General features: G+C 38.9%; 3 protein-coding genes across 3 annotated transcripts; 1 reads left to right on the top strand and 2 right to left on the bottom strand.

Annotated features, from left to right (window-relative positions):
* Positions 1–2199: 2199 nt before the first annotated feature.
* LOC113696430 (exopolygalacturonase clone GBGE184-like) lies at positions 2200–4097 on the bottom strand. The gene is made up of 5 exons (XM_027215848.2): positions 3918–4097; positions 3493–3798; positions 3085–3374; positions 2772–2991; positions 2200–2603 (listed from the first exon to the last, which is right to left on the bottom strand). The coding sequence occupies exons 1-5, from the start codon at positions 4095–4097 to the stop codon at positions 2370–2372; spliced, it is 1230 nt and encodes a 409-aa protein (XP_027071649.2). The 3' UTR covers positions 2200–2369.
* A 2349-nt stretch (positions 4098–6446) lies between these two features.
* On the top strand, positions 6447–12441 carry LOC113718268 (sucrose synthase 2). The gene is made up of 15 exons (XM_027243186.2): positions 6447–6804; positions 7020–7152; positions 7787–7938; positions 8040–8232; positions 8408–8526; positions 8650–8866; positions 9076–9171; positions 9244–9417; positions 9983–10099; positions 10208–10374; positions 10502–10726; positions 10941–11262; positions 11356–11600; positions 11714–11852; positions 12013–12441. Exons 1-15 carry the CDS (start codon positions 6707–6709, stop codon positions 12049–12051), a joined length of 2436 nt encoding a protein of 811 aa, XP_027098987.2. The 5' UTR covers positions 6447–6706; the 3' UTR covers positions 12052–12441.
* A 1040-nt stretch (positions 12442–13481) lies between these two features.
* LOC113718263 (endoglucanase 17-like) lies at positions 13482–16213 on the bottom strand. The gene is made up of 8 exons (XM_027243178.2): positions 15837–16213; positions 15527–15733; positions 15183–15383; positions 14957–15049; positions 14645–14806; positions 14449–14560; positions 14114–14277; positions 13482–14036 (listed from the first exon to the last, which is right to left on the bottom strand). The coding sequence occupies exons 1-8, from the start codon at positions 16098–16100 to the stop codon at positions 13701–13703; spliced, it is 1539 nt and encodes a 512-aa protein (XP_027098979.2). The 5' UTR covers positions 16101–16213; the 3' UTR covers positions 13482–13700.
* Positions 16214–16845: the final 632 nt, after the last annotated feature.

Here is a 16845-nt window from a genome sequence, read left to right as displayed (position 1 = left end):
TCATAACACACATGTTCGGATTTGTGAAGTGGCCCCTTTGCATAGTCCGAACCTAATAGGACTCTGGGGATGACCCTTGTACTAGTGTACAATTTATTGTACTTCCTTACATGGTCAAAACCATAACTATAATACGCATATTTGGACTTTGAAAATGGCCCTTGTAAGTTTGATCATGTTAGGATTCTAGAGATGGCTCTCGTACACAACATGCAGCTCCTTATAAGTTAGGAGCATAATAGCCTTGCACTTTCTTCACAATTAGAACCATAACATCCTTGCACTTTCTTGCACAGTCAAAACCATAACATCTTTGCACATTCTTACAAAGTCAGAACGATAACAAGATTCTAGAGGTAGCTCCCGTGCATGATATGTAATTCATTGCACTTTTTTTCATATTCAAAACCATAACACACTGCTCCAAGCGTCAGATCCTTGTATAGTTAGAACCATAAACACTTAATCATGTTTGAAATTTAGAGATGGCCCTCTGCGCTTCTTCTGCACTTCCTTGCACAGTTAGAACCACAACAAAATTCTGGAGGTGAGTCTTGTACGTGGCAAGCAATTCATTACACTTTTTTGCATAGTCAAAATCATAACACACTAACCTAGGCCTCAATTCCTTCCTTGCATTTTCTTATATAGTTAGAACCATAACATTCTTGCACTTTCTTGCGTAATCAGAATCATAATAGGATTCTGGAGGTAACCCTTGAAAATGGCACACAGTGTATTGTACTTTCTTGTATACTCATAGTCATAACACATTGGCCCAAGCGTTAGGTTCTTGTGTAGTCAAAACTATAACATATTCGATCATACTTGTGTAATCAAAACCAAAATAGGATTTTGGAGGTAGGCCCCACACGTGCCACGCAGTTTATTACACTTTTTTTGCGTAGTCAAAACTGTAACAAATTGATTCGGCGTTAGTTTCTTGTGTAGTCAGAAGTATAACATACTTCATTGCACTTTCTTATATAGTCAGAATCATAACACACTAACTCAAACGTCATAACACAGTTCCTTATATAGTCAAAACCATAAAAAACTTGATTATGTTTGGGCTCTGGAGGAGGCCCCGTATGTGGCACTATTTCAATCTCATTCCACGTAGAGTTCACGTAACACGTTAGTCCTTGCACTTTTTGTACATAGTTAGAATCATAACACACTAACTCACACGTCGTAACATAGTTCCTTATATAGTCAAAATCATAAAACACTTGATCATGTTTGGACTCTAAAGATGGCCCCCCTTCCCGGTATGTGGCTCTAGTGTCACGCTGATGTCATTTGTAACGCCTCACGCCCATAACCTTTTGAATTAAAATTATGGATTCATAATGGTTAATCCAAATTATTAAATAGCTCAAACATCTAAACTTATAAATCATTCCTCCCCTTTGCTTGATTCCGATGTGGGATTGGAATTGGGGTATCACTATAAGATTGTGTTTTATTATATTTTATAACCAAGTCACCCTTGATTAACAGTTAAGTGAATATTGTCTATCATGACTAACTCAGTGCAGCTTTAAAAAAAAAAAAAAACTCAGTGCAAGCTTCAAATTGATCCCTTGTCAACCATTTCAAAACTGATGAAAATAAAGAGGAGAAAGTGAAAAAAATTTCACACTTGAGGATGTTGGAATCAAGACAATCTGTGAAACACATCCGAACAACCATTAATAAGAAAGTGGAGATAATTAATTACTTGGTCTAACAGTGGAAATTGTAATTGGTCATGGGAAATTCAAAGTTGTACATGGGCATTTTCAAAAATTGAGAGAAATGAAAACCTATCGTCATCAAAATTAGTACTCTGGAGTTGATGGCAAGTCCAGTGGATTCGTCATATGTTAAGTAAATTGCGTATCCAAATCGAAGACATTGATCACGATTCACAGACGCGCTCCATTACTCACCTCTTATAAGTTTAACCATCAAATTTACTTTTACCTTTTTTTTCAAAAAAAAAAAAAAAAGCTGTTCTTCTTGAGCTTTTATTGCGCTTTTAACTTTTGTTTCACAAGACGTACTGAAAAAAAATTAATTGCTAGAGCTCTTCAAGAAAATATCCGTCAAATAGACATGCAATATATTGAAGAGATGGATTCTCCTTGTACCACTCAAGTTTGGTTCTTAATTATTGAACAGCTTAGGAGGACAGGCATGAAATTCAGTAACACTGATGAGACGATATATTTTGCATCTGCCAAAATATAACAAAAATAGCAGGTGAAGGAATACATGCTGCTGCAACAGTAGGTATATTCGAGGGAGGGATCGGAGTTAGTAACAAAGCTTGGTGTGATCATAATATTCATTTTGGCCTCTTGGGGGTTGAGAAGTGGGCTGAATTACTGCTGACAACCACCTTGACCCAAGGTGAGCTTGCCTCCCAAAGTTGGTTTGGTGTTGATGCAGGCAGATGAAATAGCAGCCACTCCCGGAGCTGGAGCTAAATTAATATCGACCATCTCAACGCCTTGGCACGGGACTGCCTGGCTGCAATCCAGATTAACTGCAACTGGTGATGCGGAGGTTCCCCTGATATTCCGGAAGTGAACATCGCTGATTTGCACCCTCGACGGCTGCCCCATGCATCATTTGTTGTCAATCATTAATTAATTAATTTCCCAAATAACGAAAGAATTCTCGTTGTTGTGTATAGTACAATATATGCATGCATGCATGAATGGTAGATTAACAGTACGTGCGGATTATGAGCAGTGAAACTATTATAATACAGAGTATCTAACCTGGTTCTTTTTCCTGGAATTGTAATGCTGATCAATGACGATTGGATTTCTGACGACGTTCATTATTATGTCCTCATAAACGATACCAGAAGCACGCATCGGGGGAGATGCATGGTAGGTTTTAATCCTTGCGCCATTGGTTGTGCCTGTCAATGTACAGTTTGTTACGGTTACCCCGTTCACATCTTTTTCCGCCGGGCGCTTCCCCAAGCTTCCAATGCTGGCAAATGAGAGGAAAAGAAAATTGATCAAAAGTATGGATCAGGAATTAGATTGAAATTGATACTAGCTAGCTTGAAGTGGGTGTGGGCACCTGATGCCATGTCCTGGGCCACAAGTAATCTTGGAGATGGCAATGTTGGTGTTGCCTTCGCCCACGGAGATACAGTCGTCTCCTGTTCCTATGGTGAGGTTTGTGACATTCACATTTTGAGAGCTGCTAATGTGGAGGCCATCAGTATTGGGGCTATCTGCAGGGGCTGTTATAGTGAGGTCCGACACGGTGATGTTGGCGCTCCAGGTGACCTTGCTGTGGAAGCCTTTACTGTTAAGCAGGTTGATATTTTGGATAACACCATTTTGTACTTTCAACATTTGAAGAGACTGCACGATTCATGTAGTAAAAGGATTAAGAATATATAGCTAAAGGAATAATTAAAAGTCCCAGGTAGAGAGAAAAAAAAAATGAAAAAGGGGAAAATAAATCTCAAGGTGCACTTACAACTGGAAGAAGGCCAGCACCATCTCCTCCTGCATATTCCCAGGCAGAGGCCCCTCGGCCGTCGAGAGTACCTCCACCGGTGACTATGACCCCATTCACATTTTCGATAGATATCCATACTCCCTGAGTGAACACGCTAAGATCGGTGCTCGATAAAATGGTTCCTTGGATTTCAATGGTTATGGGTGTTGGGGTGGTGCATGGCCCCTGGAAGACTACCTCCCCTGCCACAAATTTGCCCGGAGGAAAAACAAGCTTCGCCGGTGCGCCTGATTTGCATGCAGCATTCCATGCCCTGATCATTTGCTGCACGTACGTACGCGCGTTTCCATCATTGTTAGTTCAATGCTATGCTATAGAATAAATAAATGAAGACTGGGTAAATATTAACCAAATGACTATATATATATACATATAGTTCTCACCAGAGAGCCATCAGTTCTGCCATCGGGCCTTGCCCCAAACTTGGTAACATCAAAAACTGTCTCAACGTCAGCTGCTAGGCCACGACGGGCTCCAAAAGAGCTACATTCTCCCTTGTTACACAAGAGCAAGGCCGCTGAAGCCAATACTAGATACAACGCCTTGATCTCTCTCAGAGCCATTGTGACCTTCTTTGAAGACAGTTTTTGTATTATTTAATATTGTCTACTTACAAATGCAACGACAATGATAATTAGGAGAGAGGGGGGAAAAAAAAGAAAAAAATAAAAGCCAAAAGGCTTGCTAATGGAATTCACCTTCCTTGTGCCTTTAAACTGTTTCTCATTTCGGTCAACCGCAAATTCTTCTTGCACATAATCCGGTGGAAATGGATGGTCCATCTTTCTTTTTCTATTTGGTCCTTCTGATTTTATCCCAGAATGTAATGCCACAGTTTCAGTCAATGTGAGGTACAATTTGAGGCGTAACGCCTTTCATAGGGTGGTCCAGCGTTAGGCGGGCTCTTGAGGACTTTTGAAGTTCTGAGTTCGAATCTTACCCTATACTTAAACCCCTGTGACTTGTCCAGGGTCACTGTGTGGGGCATTGGCGCACTTCTTCGGTTTGGTGTAGTGGCTCGGGTCCTAAGGGTTCAAGTCGAGACATGTTCCGGATTATATAAAAAAAAATTTTGAGGCGGTGCAAATATAATTTGAGAAATAACCGCTTAAGTCTTCCAACCTCATATTTTTGCATTAAAATTCGTCGCTCTTAATTTATTTTAACTTCTATTTTGGGGAGAAAAAGGAATTTTTTAGTTTTTTGAGAGATAACGGCTCAAGTCTTCCAGCATAAATTTTTTTTTTTTTTTTTTTTTGTGATAGAAAATCACTATCCAAACAAATGATTGAACTTTATGCAGAGAACGTGAACATAGAGAAAAATAATACTTCAACTAATTTTTTGGGATCATAATATCTAAAATCAGATTACATATATAATCAAATGAGCATACCCCGTTCATATGAAAGCAGGCCGTGCAATCACTAGTAGTTACATATGTTAAAACCACAATCTCTATGGAATTATTTATTTATCAATTATAATTCGATATGTTGTCCATAAAACTCCTTAAGTAAATAAATTTATTCTTTTTAATGAATTTACAGTTGGTTAATATACACAATCTTCGAACCATAAAAACAAAAGGCTGAAATAAGGAAAATTACTCTTCACAGTTCAAAGCTAATGTGCAACTGACATTGAGTTATAATTTTGTACGATACATGTTAATCGGCATTTGACGGGTTCATTTATCACATTCTTTCGAGATCTTGGTATTCTTTCCTATACACACTTTCTTGTAAAATTGTAGTCTAGTGCATTGAATTTGTACCAGCACAAACACTTAGTTTGACATGGTTTAGATGAAATAGAAAATCTGCAGCAGAAAAATCGTGTTAGGATGGGTAATTATTTGGAATAATTATTTATAACACTTTTTGTGATGTGACGTATGTAAGATAAAAAAATTTAAATAATTAAAAGGATGTGTTCATAATTTAATTAATTTTAAAATGTATAGAAAAACGTGTTTATAATTCAATTAATTTTTTTTGGGGGGTCAATAACCTCATATCCAAACAATTACTTACGTTACTTTACCCTCAGTGGCTGACAGGGAGCAAAATTAACAGCTCCAACTTTGGATTTCGGGAAGAAAATTTTATTAATGTTGGAATGAAAAGTCATGATTCCGGAAACGACTAGAAGCAGAAGCAACACGCGCATGTGAAGGCTTTGCCAAAAGTTCTTGCGTGCCAACCCCTTGTGAAAATTGAAATAGTCTCTCAGCAACTAAACCAGAAACAAACAATAATCATTGGACGCGAATACCATGGGAGCTAATGTTTTCATCATCCCACGAATCGCCGAAAGCATATCAAGAAGAAAAAAAAAAAGTTGAAAACATCCGTCACATCTTATCAAATATATATTTTTATCATAATAAAAAATGTTAATCACTTTTTCACTTAAAATTATCATATGATCCACAATAGTAATTTTTATGTACCAAAAAGTTAGATTCCATTTTTTAGTGACAAAAAATAAATATGAATTAGATAGATAAGAAAAATGAATATGATTCGGATCAGATTCTATCTTCTATAAGCAATGATAAATATATAAATTAGGTGATTTATTAAATTATAAATGATATCTAATCTTTTTGCTTCTAAAAATTGACCATACGTGATAGATTCAAGATAAAAAATAATAAAAAATCTAAAATGGAATCAAATTCTATTGATTTAATTTTGTAAGAAAGGTAAAGTTAAACATTTTCAAAGTAAAAAATGAAAAGATTTATATGATAAAATATGAGGAATGTTTTAAACCGTTATCCTAAAACTAATAATAATAAAAAAAAAACATATAGGTCCCCCGACCTTATCCCCAGAAAAAATAATATTTCCTCGAGTGGGCCCCTTCTTTATTTAAATTCACTAAAACTGCACCGGTATAACAACAATACGACGAGTGGATTCGAATAGTAGCACTAGTACTCCTCTCCTCCATAAAAACAAAGCTGCAATAAACCGCCACCTTTGCTTTCTCTGCTTTCGCTTTCCACTTGTATAAATTCAATTTGATCACCACCATCTTCTTCATCAATCCATTTGATTTTGACCCAGGTTGCTCTCTCTGCTCGGTACAAAACCCATCACAAAAAAAAAAAAAAAGAAAAAGGAAAAGAAAGAAAGCGCTAGAGAACTCTTGATCGAGTAAAATGGCCACTATTAAGTTGCAGAAACTGCCTAGTATTCGAGAAAGGGTGGAAGACACTCTTTCTGCGCATCGTAACGAACTTGTTGCCCTACTCTCCAGGTTTGTGTCGTCTATTTTTACTGGAATCCTAACCCAGGAACCGAAGAAATATTATATTGTCTTGAAATTCTCTGTTTTTCTTTTTAATTTTTTTTTCTTTTGTTCCTTTGCTTGTTTTTTCTGTTTCTAGTACTTATGTAAGTAGATTGTCTGGTATTTAATGTTTTCTTTTTCTGATCGTTTTTCATTTGTCGGTTATGTTTCTGTTTCGAAAGATATGTGGCACAGGGGAAGGGGATGTTGCAACCCCATCACCTGATCGACGAACTAGATAACATCGTCGTTGATGAAACCGCATGTAAAAAGCTTAGTGAGGGCCCGTTTAGTGAAGTTCTACGGTCCGCTCAGGTAATACTATAACTATTGTTCTAGTACTGAATAGTTTTTTTTTTTCTCCCTTTTTTGGCGCTGGGGAAGGCCGGGGGTGGGGTGGGGTGGGGGAGCGCTTGCAGTCAGATTCTGCTGGATGATATGTTAATTGGTGTGTTTATACCGTATTAATCATCTTGTGGATCTCTACGCTTTCCTTGGGCCAAGGTTGACATTATTTTCTTTTGAGTTTCACACATTTGTTAAAACGCTGGAACCAGTACAACAACGGCAGCTAGCAACGTAGTAAGGAAACAGGTAACAGGGCATTCGGTATATGACATCATTGATCCATTGAGTTCTTTACACTTAAGTCAATTAAGTGTAAACATCTTATACAAATTAAGTCAATTAAAACTTTCATCAAAATCGTGCAAAAACTTGCTTCCCACTTACTTGGTCGGTAGCCTTCTTGTTTTTGACGTCTAACTGTAAAAATTAAATCATACTTTCTGTCGTTCAAATTCTTAATATAACCGTGCTTCACTTTTCTAGAAAAAAGAAATCGAAAATGAAAGTTGTCTTCCTGATTTTCTTTCTGGTCCACTAAGAAAAAGCAACCGGGAATTTTGAGATTTCCTTTATACTTTTTGTCTTTGATTGCTAATTACAGGAAGCTATTGTTTTACCACCGTTTGTTGCTATTGCTGTCCGTCCAAGGCCTGGTGTTTGGGAGTATGTACGCGTTAACGTATATGAACTTAGTGTTGATCAGTTGTCAATTTCAGAATATCTCCATCTTAAGGAAGAACTTGTGGATGGCCGGTAAGTTAGTGTGGTCTTTAATTGAGTTGAATTAGTTTTCTGATTCAGGGTCACCAATTCTGGATATTATGAATATTTGATTGCTTTTCACTGTGTTCTAGCTCTGAAGACCATTTAGTTCTTGAGCTCGATTTTGAACCATTCAATGCAACATTTCCTCGCCCAACCAGATCTTCTTATATTGGTAATGGAGTTCAATTTCTTAATCGTCACCTCTCTTCCATCATGTTCCGCAATAAAGATTCTTTGGAGCCATTGCTTGATTTCCTTCGTGCACATAAACACAAAGGGCATGTAAGTTCTTCTGAACTTCACGTTCTTATTTGATTATGTCTACTGTTGCACAGAATTTTATTGCTCCCTGGCTTTTGTAGTTAACCTGACTGTTTATGCTGCATTGTATCTACCAACTCCATTTAGGTGGACACAACTATAGCAATTTTGATTTGATACCATTGTTCCCATGCAGGTATTAATGTTGAATGATAGGATACAACGCATATCCAGGCTTGAATCTGCTTTGTCCAAGGCAGAGGATTATCTTGCCAAGCTCCCACAAGATACACCTTATTCTGACTTTGAATATGCGTATGTTTCTTCACAAGAACCAACCCTAAGATGATTTTTGTAGTTATGGTTATAGAATATATACATTTAGCTAGATTTAATTTTTTTTTTTTAGGCTGTTTACCTACAGTTGTATCTATGCAGATTGCAAGAATTGGGTTTTGAGAGGGGTTGGGGTGACACCGCAGCAAGGGTTCTGAATATGATGCATCTTCTTTCTGACATCCTTCAAGCACCTGATCCTTCTACTCTGGAAACTTTTCTTGGTAGAGTACCTATGGTGTTTAACGTTGTCATTTTGTCTGTTCATGGATATTTTGGTCAAGCAAATGTCTTGGGCTTGCCTGATACTGGTGGCCAGGTATGTTTTGTTGTCTTGGTCCAAATCATTTTAAATTGAGGGCAGAATTTTATACTTGTAACTAGAGTTGTACTTTTTCTAAAGATTTCAGCTTCTTTTTTGTCTTTAACTGTGGCATCGTTTTTTACCGAAGTTCTCCTTATTATGTAATGGTAGTTTAGCTGCTAAAGGGTGCTTAGAAATCATTGTTCCTCTTGGATGACATACAGATTGTCTATATACTGGATCAAGTTCGAGCCTTGGAGAATGAAATGCTTTTAAGAATAAAGCAGCAAGGGCTGAATGTCACTCCCAGAATTCTTATTGTAAGTGATATCCTTTTTGAAATCTGAACCTATCTGAATATTACTGTTGATATGACTTGTCTTCCTTACTAGGTGACTCGGTTAATTCCTGATGCAAAAGGCACTACATGCAACCAGAGGTTGGAAAGAGTTAGTGGAACTGAGTATACAAGCATTTTACGTGTCCCTTTTAGAACTGAGAAAGGAATTCTCCGCAAATGGATCTCGAGGTTTGATGTTTGGCCTTACCTGGAGACTTTTACAGAGGTAAGATAAACAGGAACATTAGAGATAGGAAAAGTTCAAAGCAGATTTTTTCATCAGGATACTTTTTCTTTGATTATTGGAATCAGAGTGGATGAGTTTAGTCACCATTACTTGACTAATCTTATTTTTGAATGTTGGTCAATTTGAAGCGACTGCTATGTTGAGGATTTTTGCATTTTTTTTTTTTTCTGTGCAACTTTTGAACACGATTATTTACCAGATTAAATGTCTGGTAAGGGAAAGGATGGAGGTGATATGGAGTTTCTGCTTAAATTGATATTTTGTACCTGAAGGACATTATTGCTTTCCATGAACGATAGTAGATTATGTTTATTGCAGCTGAACTTACGACTTACAGCTTTTCTTTGTTCCGGCTTCTGAGTAAATCTGATTGGAACTCTTAAAAAGTTTTGTCTAGGGCAGAAATTGTTCTTGAATAGTAGTACTAGTGTTTGTACATTACTGCAGCTAAAAAAGATGACATTTGTTTTGAGACTATTGTGGTTCTTAATTAGAAAGAATGATAGGAGATTCTGTTAACCATTGTATTGGGTTTTCTCCTCAGGATGCGGCAAATGAAATTTCTGCCGAGTTGCAGGGTAGACCAGATCTCATTATTGGCAACTATAGCGATGGTAATCTGGTTGCATCTTTACTAGCTCACAAGCTTGGAGTTACACAGGTTTGAGATACATACATTTTTTAATTTGCTATTCTGTTGCCATGAAATAGTAATTTTATAATGTCTGCAATTTGCTGAAAGTGAAAACCACTTTCATAACTTTTACAGTGCACTATTGCTCATGCCTTGGAGAAAACAAAATATCCAGATTCGGACATATACTGGAGAAAATTTGAGGAGAAATATCACTTCTCATGTCAATTCACTGCTGACCTGCTTGCTATGAATCATTCAGATTTTATAATTACCAGCACATACCAAGAGATTGCTGGAACGTAAGCTTTTTGGTGCCCATATGACTGTTATTTTGTGTAATGAAGCAGTTCAATGTTCTTCAATCACAGTTGCTGTTATATATCTCAACTGCAACCTTGTCTTTGTGCTTGATTTGTTTGCTTTCAGGAATAATACAGTTGGTCAGTACGAGAGTCATACGGCTTTCACTCTTCCTGGCCTGTATCGTGTTGTTCACGGCATCGATGTTTTTGATCCCAAGTTCAACATAGTTTCTCCTGGTGCAGATATGGCAATTTACTTTCCCTACTCAGACACAGAAAAAAGGCTGACTTCTTTTCATGGTTCAATTGAAAATCTGTTATTTGATCCTGAGCAGAATGATGAGCATATGTGAGTGACTTATTTTGCATTTTTTTTCCAATATTAAGGCTTCATATAAGTGCATTATGATGAGTTGGAGAGGCTTTTTTACCAAAATAATCAACTATTCCTACATGGTTCTCAAGATGGTTCAACTTTTTGAGCCCTTCCTACTATAGCACTTTCGCCTTTGAAAAGGCATCATTCGGGATTAATTGCTTTTGGTTGACTCTATTGAATGCAGTGGTACTCTGAAGGACGCATCAAAGCCCATTATTTTCTCCATGGCAAGGCTGGATCGGGTTAAAAACATCACAGGCCTGGTAGAGTGCTATGCTAAAAATGCTGAACTACGGGAATTAGCAAACCTTGTTGTGGTGGCAGGTTACAACGATGTGAAAAAATCAAGTGACAGGGAAGAAATTTCTGAAATAGAGAAGATGCACATGCTTATGAAAGAATATAATTTGGATGGCGAATTCCGTTGGATAGCTGCCCAAACAAATAGAGCGCGGAATGGTGAGCTATATCGTTATATTGCTGACAAAAGGGGAATTTTTGTTCAGGTACAGTAATCATGTTTCCCGTGGATCTGCAATTTGCGTGCAGGATGTTTTCTTAACGGATTAAATTGAAAAAGTTCTTGAACTTCTTTCCAGCCTGCATTTTATGAAGCTTTTGGGCTTACTGTTGTGGAGGCGATGACCTGTGGCCTTCCTACATTTGCAACTTGCCATGGTGGTCCTAAGGAGATCATTGAAGATGGGATATCTGGGTTCCACATTGATCCATATCACCCTGATAAGGACTCTGCGGCAATGGTAAATTTCTTTCAGCGATGCAAGGAAGATCCAAAGTACTGGGAGAAAATATCTAGAGCAGGACTTCAAAGGATTTATGAAAGGTCTGAATGTCTAGGAAAGAATATTTGGTTGTTGTTGGTGGTGGCATATAGCCACTCATCTTGGCAGGCATGTGAGGTTTGATAATAATTGCCTATACAACGTACGTTTTCAGGTATACCTGGAAAATATATTCAGAAAGGCTGATGACTTTGGCTGGAGTTTATGGCTTCTGGAAGTATGTTTCAAAGCTTGAGAGGCGGGAAACTAGGAGATATCTGGAGATGTTCTACATTCTCAAGCTCCGTGAATTGGTAGATCCTCGATCTCTCCTTTTTTGTTTAAGACTAAATATGGTGGTAGTAGAAATGTAGCATTGTATTAGTATCAGTGTGGATTATCTGCAAAGGTGGTGCCTATTGGCCAGCAGAAGAAGAGCCTTTGATTTTTGTTTCCTTGTTTTCTCTGTTTCAGGTAAAATCTGTTCCTCTGGCTGTTGATGATCAACATTAGAGGGTTGTACTACTAACTAACTAGTGTGAGATCTATATATGGTTTTGTATGCCATGCTCGTTCCGGTGGGTGCTTATGCGGACGTTGAATCTTTACCCTCATTCAACCGGTTTAAATTTGACGAGTCTTTGGATGATGATGCAAATAAATAATAGTAGCTTTCAAGAGCTTTGTATTGTATGTATGATGGCAAGAAAGGTATTCTGTCATGGGACAAATATGCTGGAGGATGTGATGTGATGTGATGAATTCCTACATCCCCTATGTTTGTTTAAGGTTGTGCAGATGTCTGGTCTCCGTGGCAGCAGTCTTTAAGGGATCCATTATCTATAATGGACGACCCGGGTTGCTTCTCAATAATAATAATAATGATTTTTATGTTGTACTTCAGTCGTTGTTTTGTATGAATAAAGCACGGGAAATTGAATTAAAGATCAGCATATATTATGTACTACGAAGTATATGAATTAAAGCACGCAGCAGCAGGACCTTAAAGTTGAAAGAAGGGTCACAAGAAGACCAAACCAAAGGCCCCTTCCTTAACCAACATGAACATACTCCTCTTCTGTTGGCTGCTGCTGCTGTTTTATTTTCTGACACATTGCCGTGTTGCAGCTTTTCCTAACCACGTGCTGATCTTCCACCCACACGCGTGTCAAGTGATCACACGGCGTCTGTGGTCTACGATGCACGGTACCTGTCGTTCCAGTTTTTGACTTATCTAACGGTCAAGTATTGGGCCCCACATCGACGGTATATCGATTTATTTTATTTTGGGTGTTTTCCTTCTCCTCTCTCCCTCTCTCTTCGCCCCCCACATTTTTGTTTTCTTTCGTTTCCTTTCGTTTCGGGGAGAACACTTGTGCCGGAGCAAATGTCAAGACAAATGGCTAGGCTAAGTAGAACTATTTTCTTTCTTGTCCTCTCAAAACGATGATCAGCCATCATCAAACTCTTGCTCAGCGCTGGGAGTTCTGAGTCTATTGGCTGAAAATGAAGAGGGTTAAGGGCGCCAGAATCAATGCAAAGAGTATCATATAAAGTATTCATAATTTTACGTAATTTGACATTTCTTGTCCAAAGTAACGACGCAAAAATTTATTAAAAGAGCTTTTCAATCTCATTATCACACAGTACAACGCGAGAGAGAGAGAGAGAGAGTAGCAAAGTGGAAGGTACATCATCCTTCTCGTTAAATGGTACTTACTACTGGTATGTATTTTTGGCAGAACGTGCACAAAGTCTTTTTGGGGGGCTCGAGCCCTTCCTCTTTTTTTTTTTTTTTTTTTTTTTTTTTTTTTTTTTTTTTTTTAAGGGTGTCTTCTTGGCCATTGCCGAGTTGCCACATTTCCACATAAATAGGAGTAAAATAAATAGGGTCCAGTGGTAGTGGGGACAGTAGGGTAGGGTGGAATACAACTTGTGACCTACAACTACTACAATTAGCCATCGAAATTTTTAAAAGGCTATCAGTGGCCAATTCACAACAACAAATTGTAGGCTTAGAAGTTAGAACAAAGAAAGAAAAAGAAACGCCTAATTATAATTATAATAATAGTAATACGGGTAAGGTAAGGTAAAAGATGAGATGCCGCCTTGTGCTCTTCACTTTTGGATTGGTTGCCGCCGGCCGGGAAGCCTCATCAGATTCAGAGTTGTTGGGGAAATGAGTGGGCCAGATACGCAAGAGCTCCAACAAGGGGGGCATTAATGTAAGTGGCCGGCTCTGACTGCTCGTAATCTGACCGTTGATCTGGGAAGCGGTCGTGCTGATCGGGGCCACCAACGATCGCCCCCACGAGAATGTTAGGATTCGGAGACTGGGAATTCATGAAGTTGAAGCCGGAGGAGCACTGGATCTTCGCCGGGTGGGCAGCTAGACAAGGCAGGGAGGATCCCCTATGGTGGATCCTCGTAGGATATCTTGGGCCGTATCCCACCATGTACGATATTTTCAGCGGATTATCTCCCAATAAATAGTCCACCTGATGATGAAATGTAAACAGCACGCCCACACAAACACAAACACATGTTACATTGCAATAATGGTAAATATTTGTACCTGTTTTTTGGCAATGGTACGAAGCCGTCTCGGGGTGACAATGGTTCCGGCGCAATTAACGGCCGCGTGAGCTTGGGTTAAGTACTTGGCGTAAGCGAGCAGCAGGAAAGACGTTGATGTCACGTACTGCATGTTGCTGTCACTCATCTTAAACAGAAGACCACCTGCATTTCATTTCAATTACTACTAAACAGAAATGACTAGTCATGAAAATGTTTTCCTTCCAGGAGCACTTGCACTCGATCAAATTTCTTGACGCAGAGGCATTACATCATTAACAATTTTTATTAACGGAGAAAAAAAACAAAAAAGGCTGCTGAAACGGACGGACCTACCTGGGGTGTACTGAGTTTGAGAGAAGGGGGTTCCTGGAATTAGAGAGCAAATGTAGTTATCCGCATGGCCTTTGTAATCGTGGAGGGGTTGAACCTTCTGGACCAGAAATGCCTGGAAAATCATCATATGGCAGCAATTTTTAGTGATGACTGATGACTAGCAGCAACCAATGACAATGAGAAAGGTGGTGACAACCTTGGAAAGAAGAATTCTAGCTCCTACATGCTTGTTATCCCATCCAAAGGTGTTATCAGCCTCGTCTGCTCCTAGAGTTTGTCCATTCACTTGAATGTAGTGAAGGTAGGTTGGGTTCTTGGTGGCTTTGTGCAACCAAGCAGAACCCCACAACAGTTCATCCTGCACTCTCATCAGAACTAAAACAATTTAAACCTCAATTTATAAGCTCATTGGGCCATTTCCCGACTAGTATAGATGCAATTAATTCACTTCTTCAATCATTAGTAAGAGAGAGAGAGAGAGAGAATTTAAAGATTTTGCCAGACTTACCTGATACCCAGAAAATGAACAATAAAAGGGGCAGACGAATGGCCTCAGTCCGTTGCTATAAGAGCCTCGGTACTTGTCAGCAAATGCGAAGACCTGTACGTACGTTCCCAAGTGGCAAAGCAGGATTCAAGTCTAGTATTATTTTACCCAAAATTTGTAACCAAAAAAAAAAATGTACTACTCCATTTTAATTTAATGCTACTAATTAGTGAGGGGTCTGCATTACGCTAATAGCTCTCTTGACTAGGGTCTTCGAGTAAGTGGGGTCACTCCTTCTGAAGACCAAAGAAGCTGCTGCAAGAGCTGCAGCTGTTTCTGCTGCCACCTCAGTTCCTGGAGTATTTTTGTCTACCTTGAACACACTTCTGGGGGTGTCCATATCCTCAGGCCTCTCCCAACAAGCATGGTCCCTGTTTGCATCTCCTACCTAAAGGATCAGAGGTCAAGATGTCACATTTTACCCCTCATTCCGTCATTAACTCATTCATTCATTACACCCCGCCCCAACACCAAAAGAAAAAAAAAAGGGGGGGGGGGGCGGAAAGAACAATTCTCGGAGAGGACAGAAACCTGAACATAGATTGTGTCTGGGTGGGCAGTGGCTTTGAGAAGGTAATCAGTAGCCCAGCGAATGGCTTCTTTAGCATTCTGAAGCTCGCCTTTCATGAGGCCGCCAAACTCAATGACACTCCAGGAGAGCATGGTAGTGGTGAACGCCATTGGAAGCCCAAACTTAACATTGTCCCCTGCATCATAATAGCCTCCCACCAAATCAACCTGCAGCAGCATTGTCCCTCAAAAGTTAAGAAATAAGGCCAAAGCAAAAAAATCAAAGTATCAGATACAAGGCTCAACAACCCCGAAAGATTGAAAGACGTACGTGCATTGCAGAGCCATCTGATAAACCAGAATCCTTCCTCCAAGTGATTCTCTGGTTAGGAGGGAGCTTTCCTGACCTCTGCCCCTCAAAGAAGAGAATAGATTTGAAGAGAGCATCTCTGTAGTTGTGAGAGGCGAAGCTAGGGTGGCGGTGGTGTGGTGGGTAAGCAGCAGCATTGCAGAGAAGCAGAGAGGTGGAGAAGAAGGAAAGCAAAACGAGGGCGGTGGTCACCACCAGAGAAGCAGAGGAAACGTAGTTAGTCATTTTCCTGCTGCCCTGCCCGTTGGAGTTAAAATTGTGGGAACACTACACAACAAACTGCGAATACCCAAGCGGTCCTATTACTACTGAGCCAAAGTGACCAAGAAACGGGAAAAAGGCGCTGTTACAGCACACAGCTCCCGCCCCTCCAACCCCGCACCCTATTTATAATTGCTAAAGAAAAAAAAAAAACTGCTCTTTCAATGCCCTGCCCTGCCTCCTCCCTCTTATCACTGGGTGTGTTTAGATAGGAGATTATTTAAAATAATTATTAATGTGATATATGTAAGATAAAAGATAGTAATTGAAAAGATAAAGTGTGTGTTAAAAAATATATTTATGATGTAAATAAATAATTTTTTGGCAAATAATGGCAATCCAAATTAAGCCCAACATCCGGCTGCCGTAATTACTACTTTTGTTCTCTTTGCAACTAATTATGGCTATCTTCCTCTAAGAAGTGCTATGGTTTTTGTGGTTAATCAGCTCTTCTTTTCGCGAGTAGTATGCTAATACTACCAGTATAGTAGTATGCAGCAGGAGTAATACTAGGAGTATATTACACGTTTTATTTCGGCCGACTGACAATTAGTACTATTTTTTATTTTTTTTTTAATCAAACGTCAATATCTATGCCTACTGTACTCCTATTCCTACTTTTTTTTTAGGGTATTCATATTTCTACTTTAGTCTATTCTGTGAAAAATTATTTTCTAAAAAAGGAAATAGTGAATGAATTGATAGTAAA

Source organism: Coffea arabica, chromosome 1e (assembly GCF_036785885.1).
Source record: "Coffea arabica cultivar ET-39 chromosome 1e, Coffea Arabica ET-39 HiFi, whole genome shotgun sequence".
NCBI lineage: Eukaryota > Viridiplantae > Streptophyta > Magnoliopsida > Gentianales > Rubiaceae > Coffea > Coffea arabica.
This window is presented reverse-complemented; position numbering and strand designations above follow the sequence as displayed.

Excerpts from the sequence above, each read along its gene's own strand:
- LOC113696430 (XM_027215848.2), bottom strand. The coding sequence starts at position 4,097 with ATGGCTCTGAGAGAGATCAAGGCGTTGTATCTAGTATTGGCTTCAGCG. Across the intron at positions 3,375-3,492 it reads GTGCTGGCCTTCTTCCAGTT|TCTCTTCAAATGTTGAAAGT; the intron begins GTAAGTGCACCT and ends TGAATCGTGCAG. Across the intron at positions 2,604-2,771 it reads ATTCCAGGAAAAAGAACCAG|CCGTCGAGGGTGCAAATCAG; the intron begins GTTAGATACTCT and ends TGCATGGGGCAG.
- LOC113718268 (XM_027243186.2), top strand. The coding sequence starts at position 6,707 with ATGGCCACTATTAAGTTGCAGAAACTGCCTAGTATTCGAGAAAGGGTG. Across the intron at positions 7,153-7,786 it reads AAGTTCTACGGTCCGCTCAG|GAAGCTATTGTTTTACCACC; the intron begins GTAATACTATAA and ends TGCTAATTACAG. Across the intron at positions 10,727-10,940 it reads GAGCAGAATGATGAGCATAT|TGGTACTCTGAAGGACGCAT; the intron begins GTGAGTGACTTA and ends TATTGAATGCAG.
- LOC113718263 (XM_027243178.2), bottom strand. The coding sequence starts at position 16,100 with ATGACTAACTACGTTTCCTCTGCTTCTCTGGTGGTGACCACCGCCCTC. Across the intron at positions 15,050-15,182 it reads TAGTCAAGAGAGCTATTAGC|GTCTTCGCATTTGCTGACAA; the intron begins GTAATGCAGACC and ends ACGTACGTACAG. Across the intron at positions 14,561-14,644 it reads CTAGAATTCTTCTTTCCAAG|GCATTTCTGGTCCAGAAGGT; the intron begins GTTGTCACCACC and ends ATGATTTTCCAG.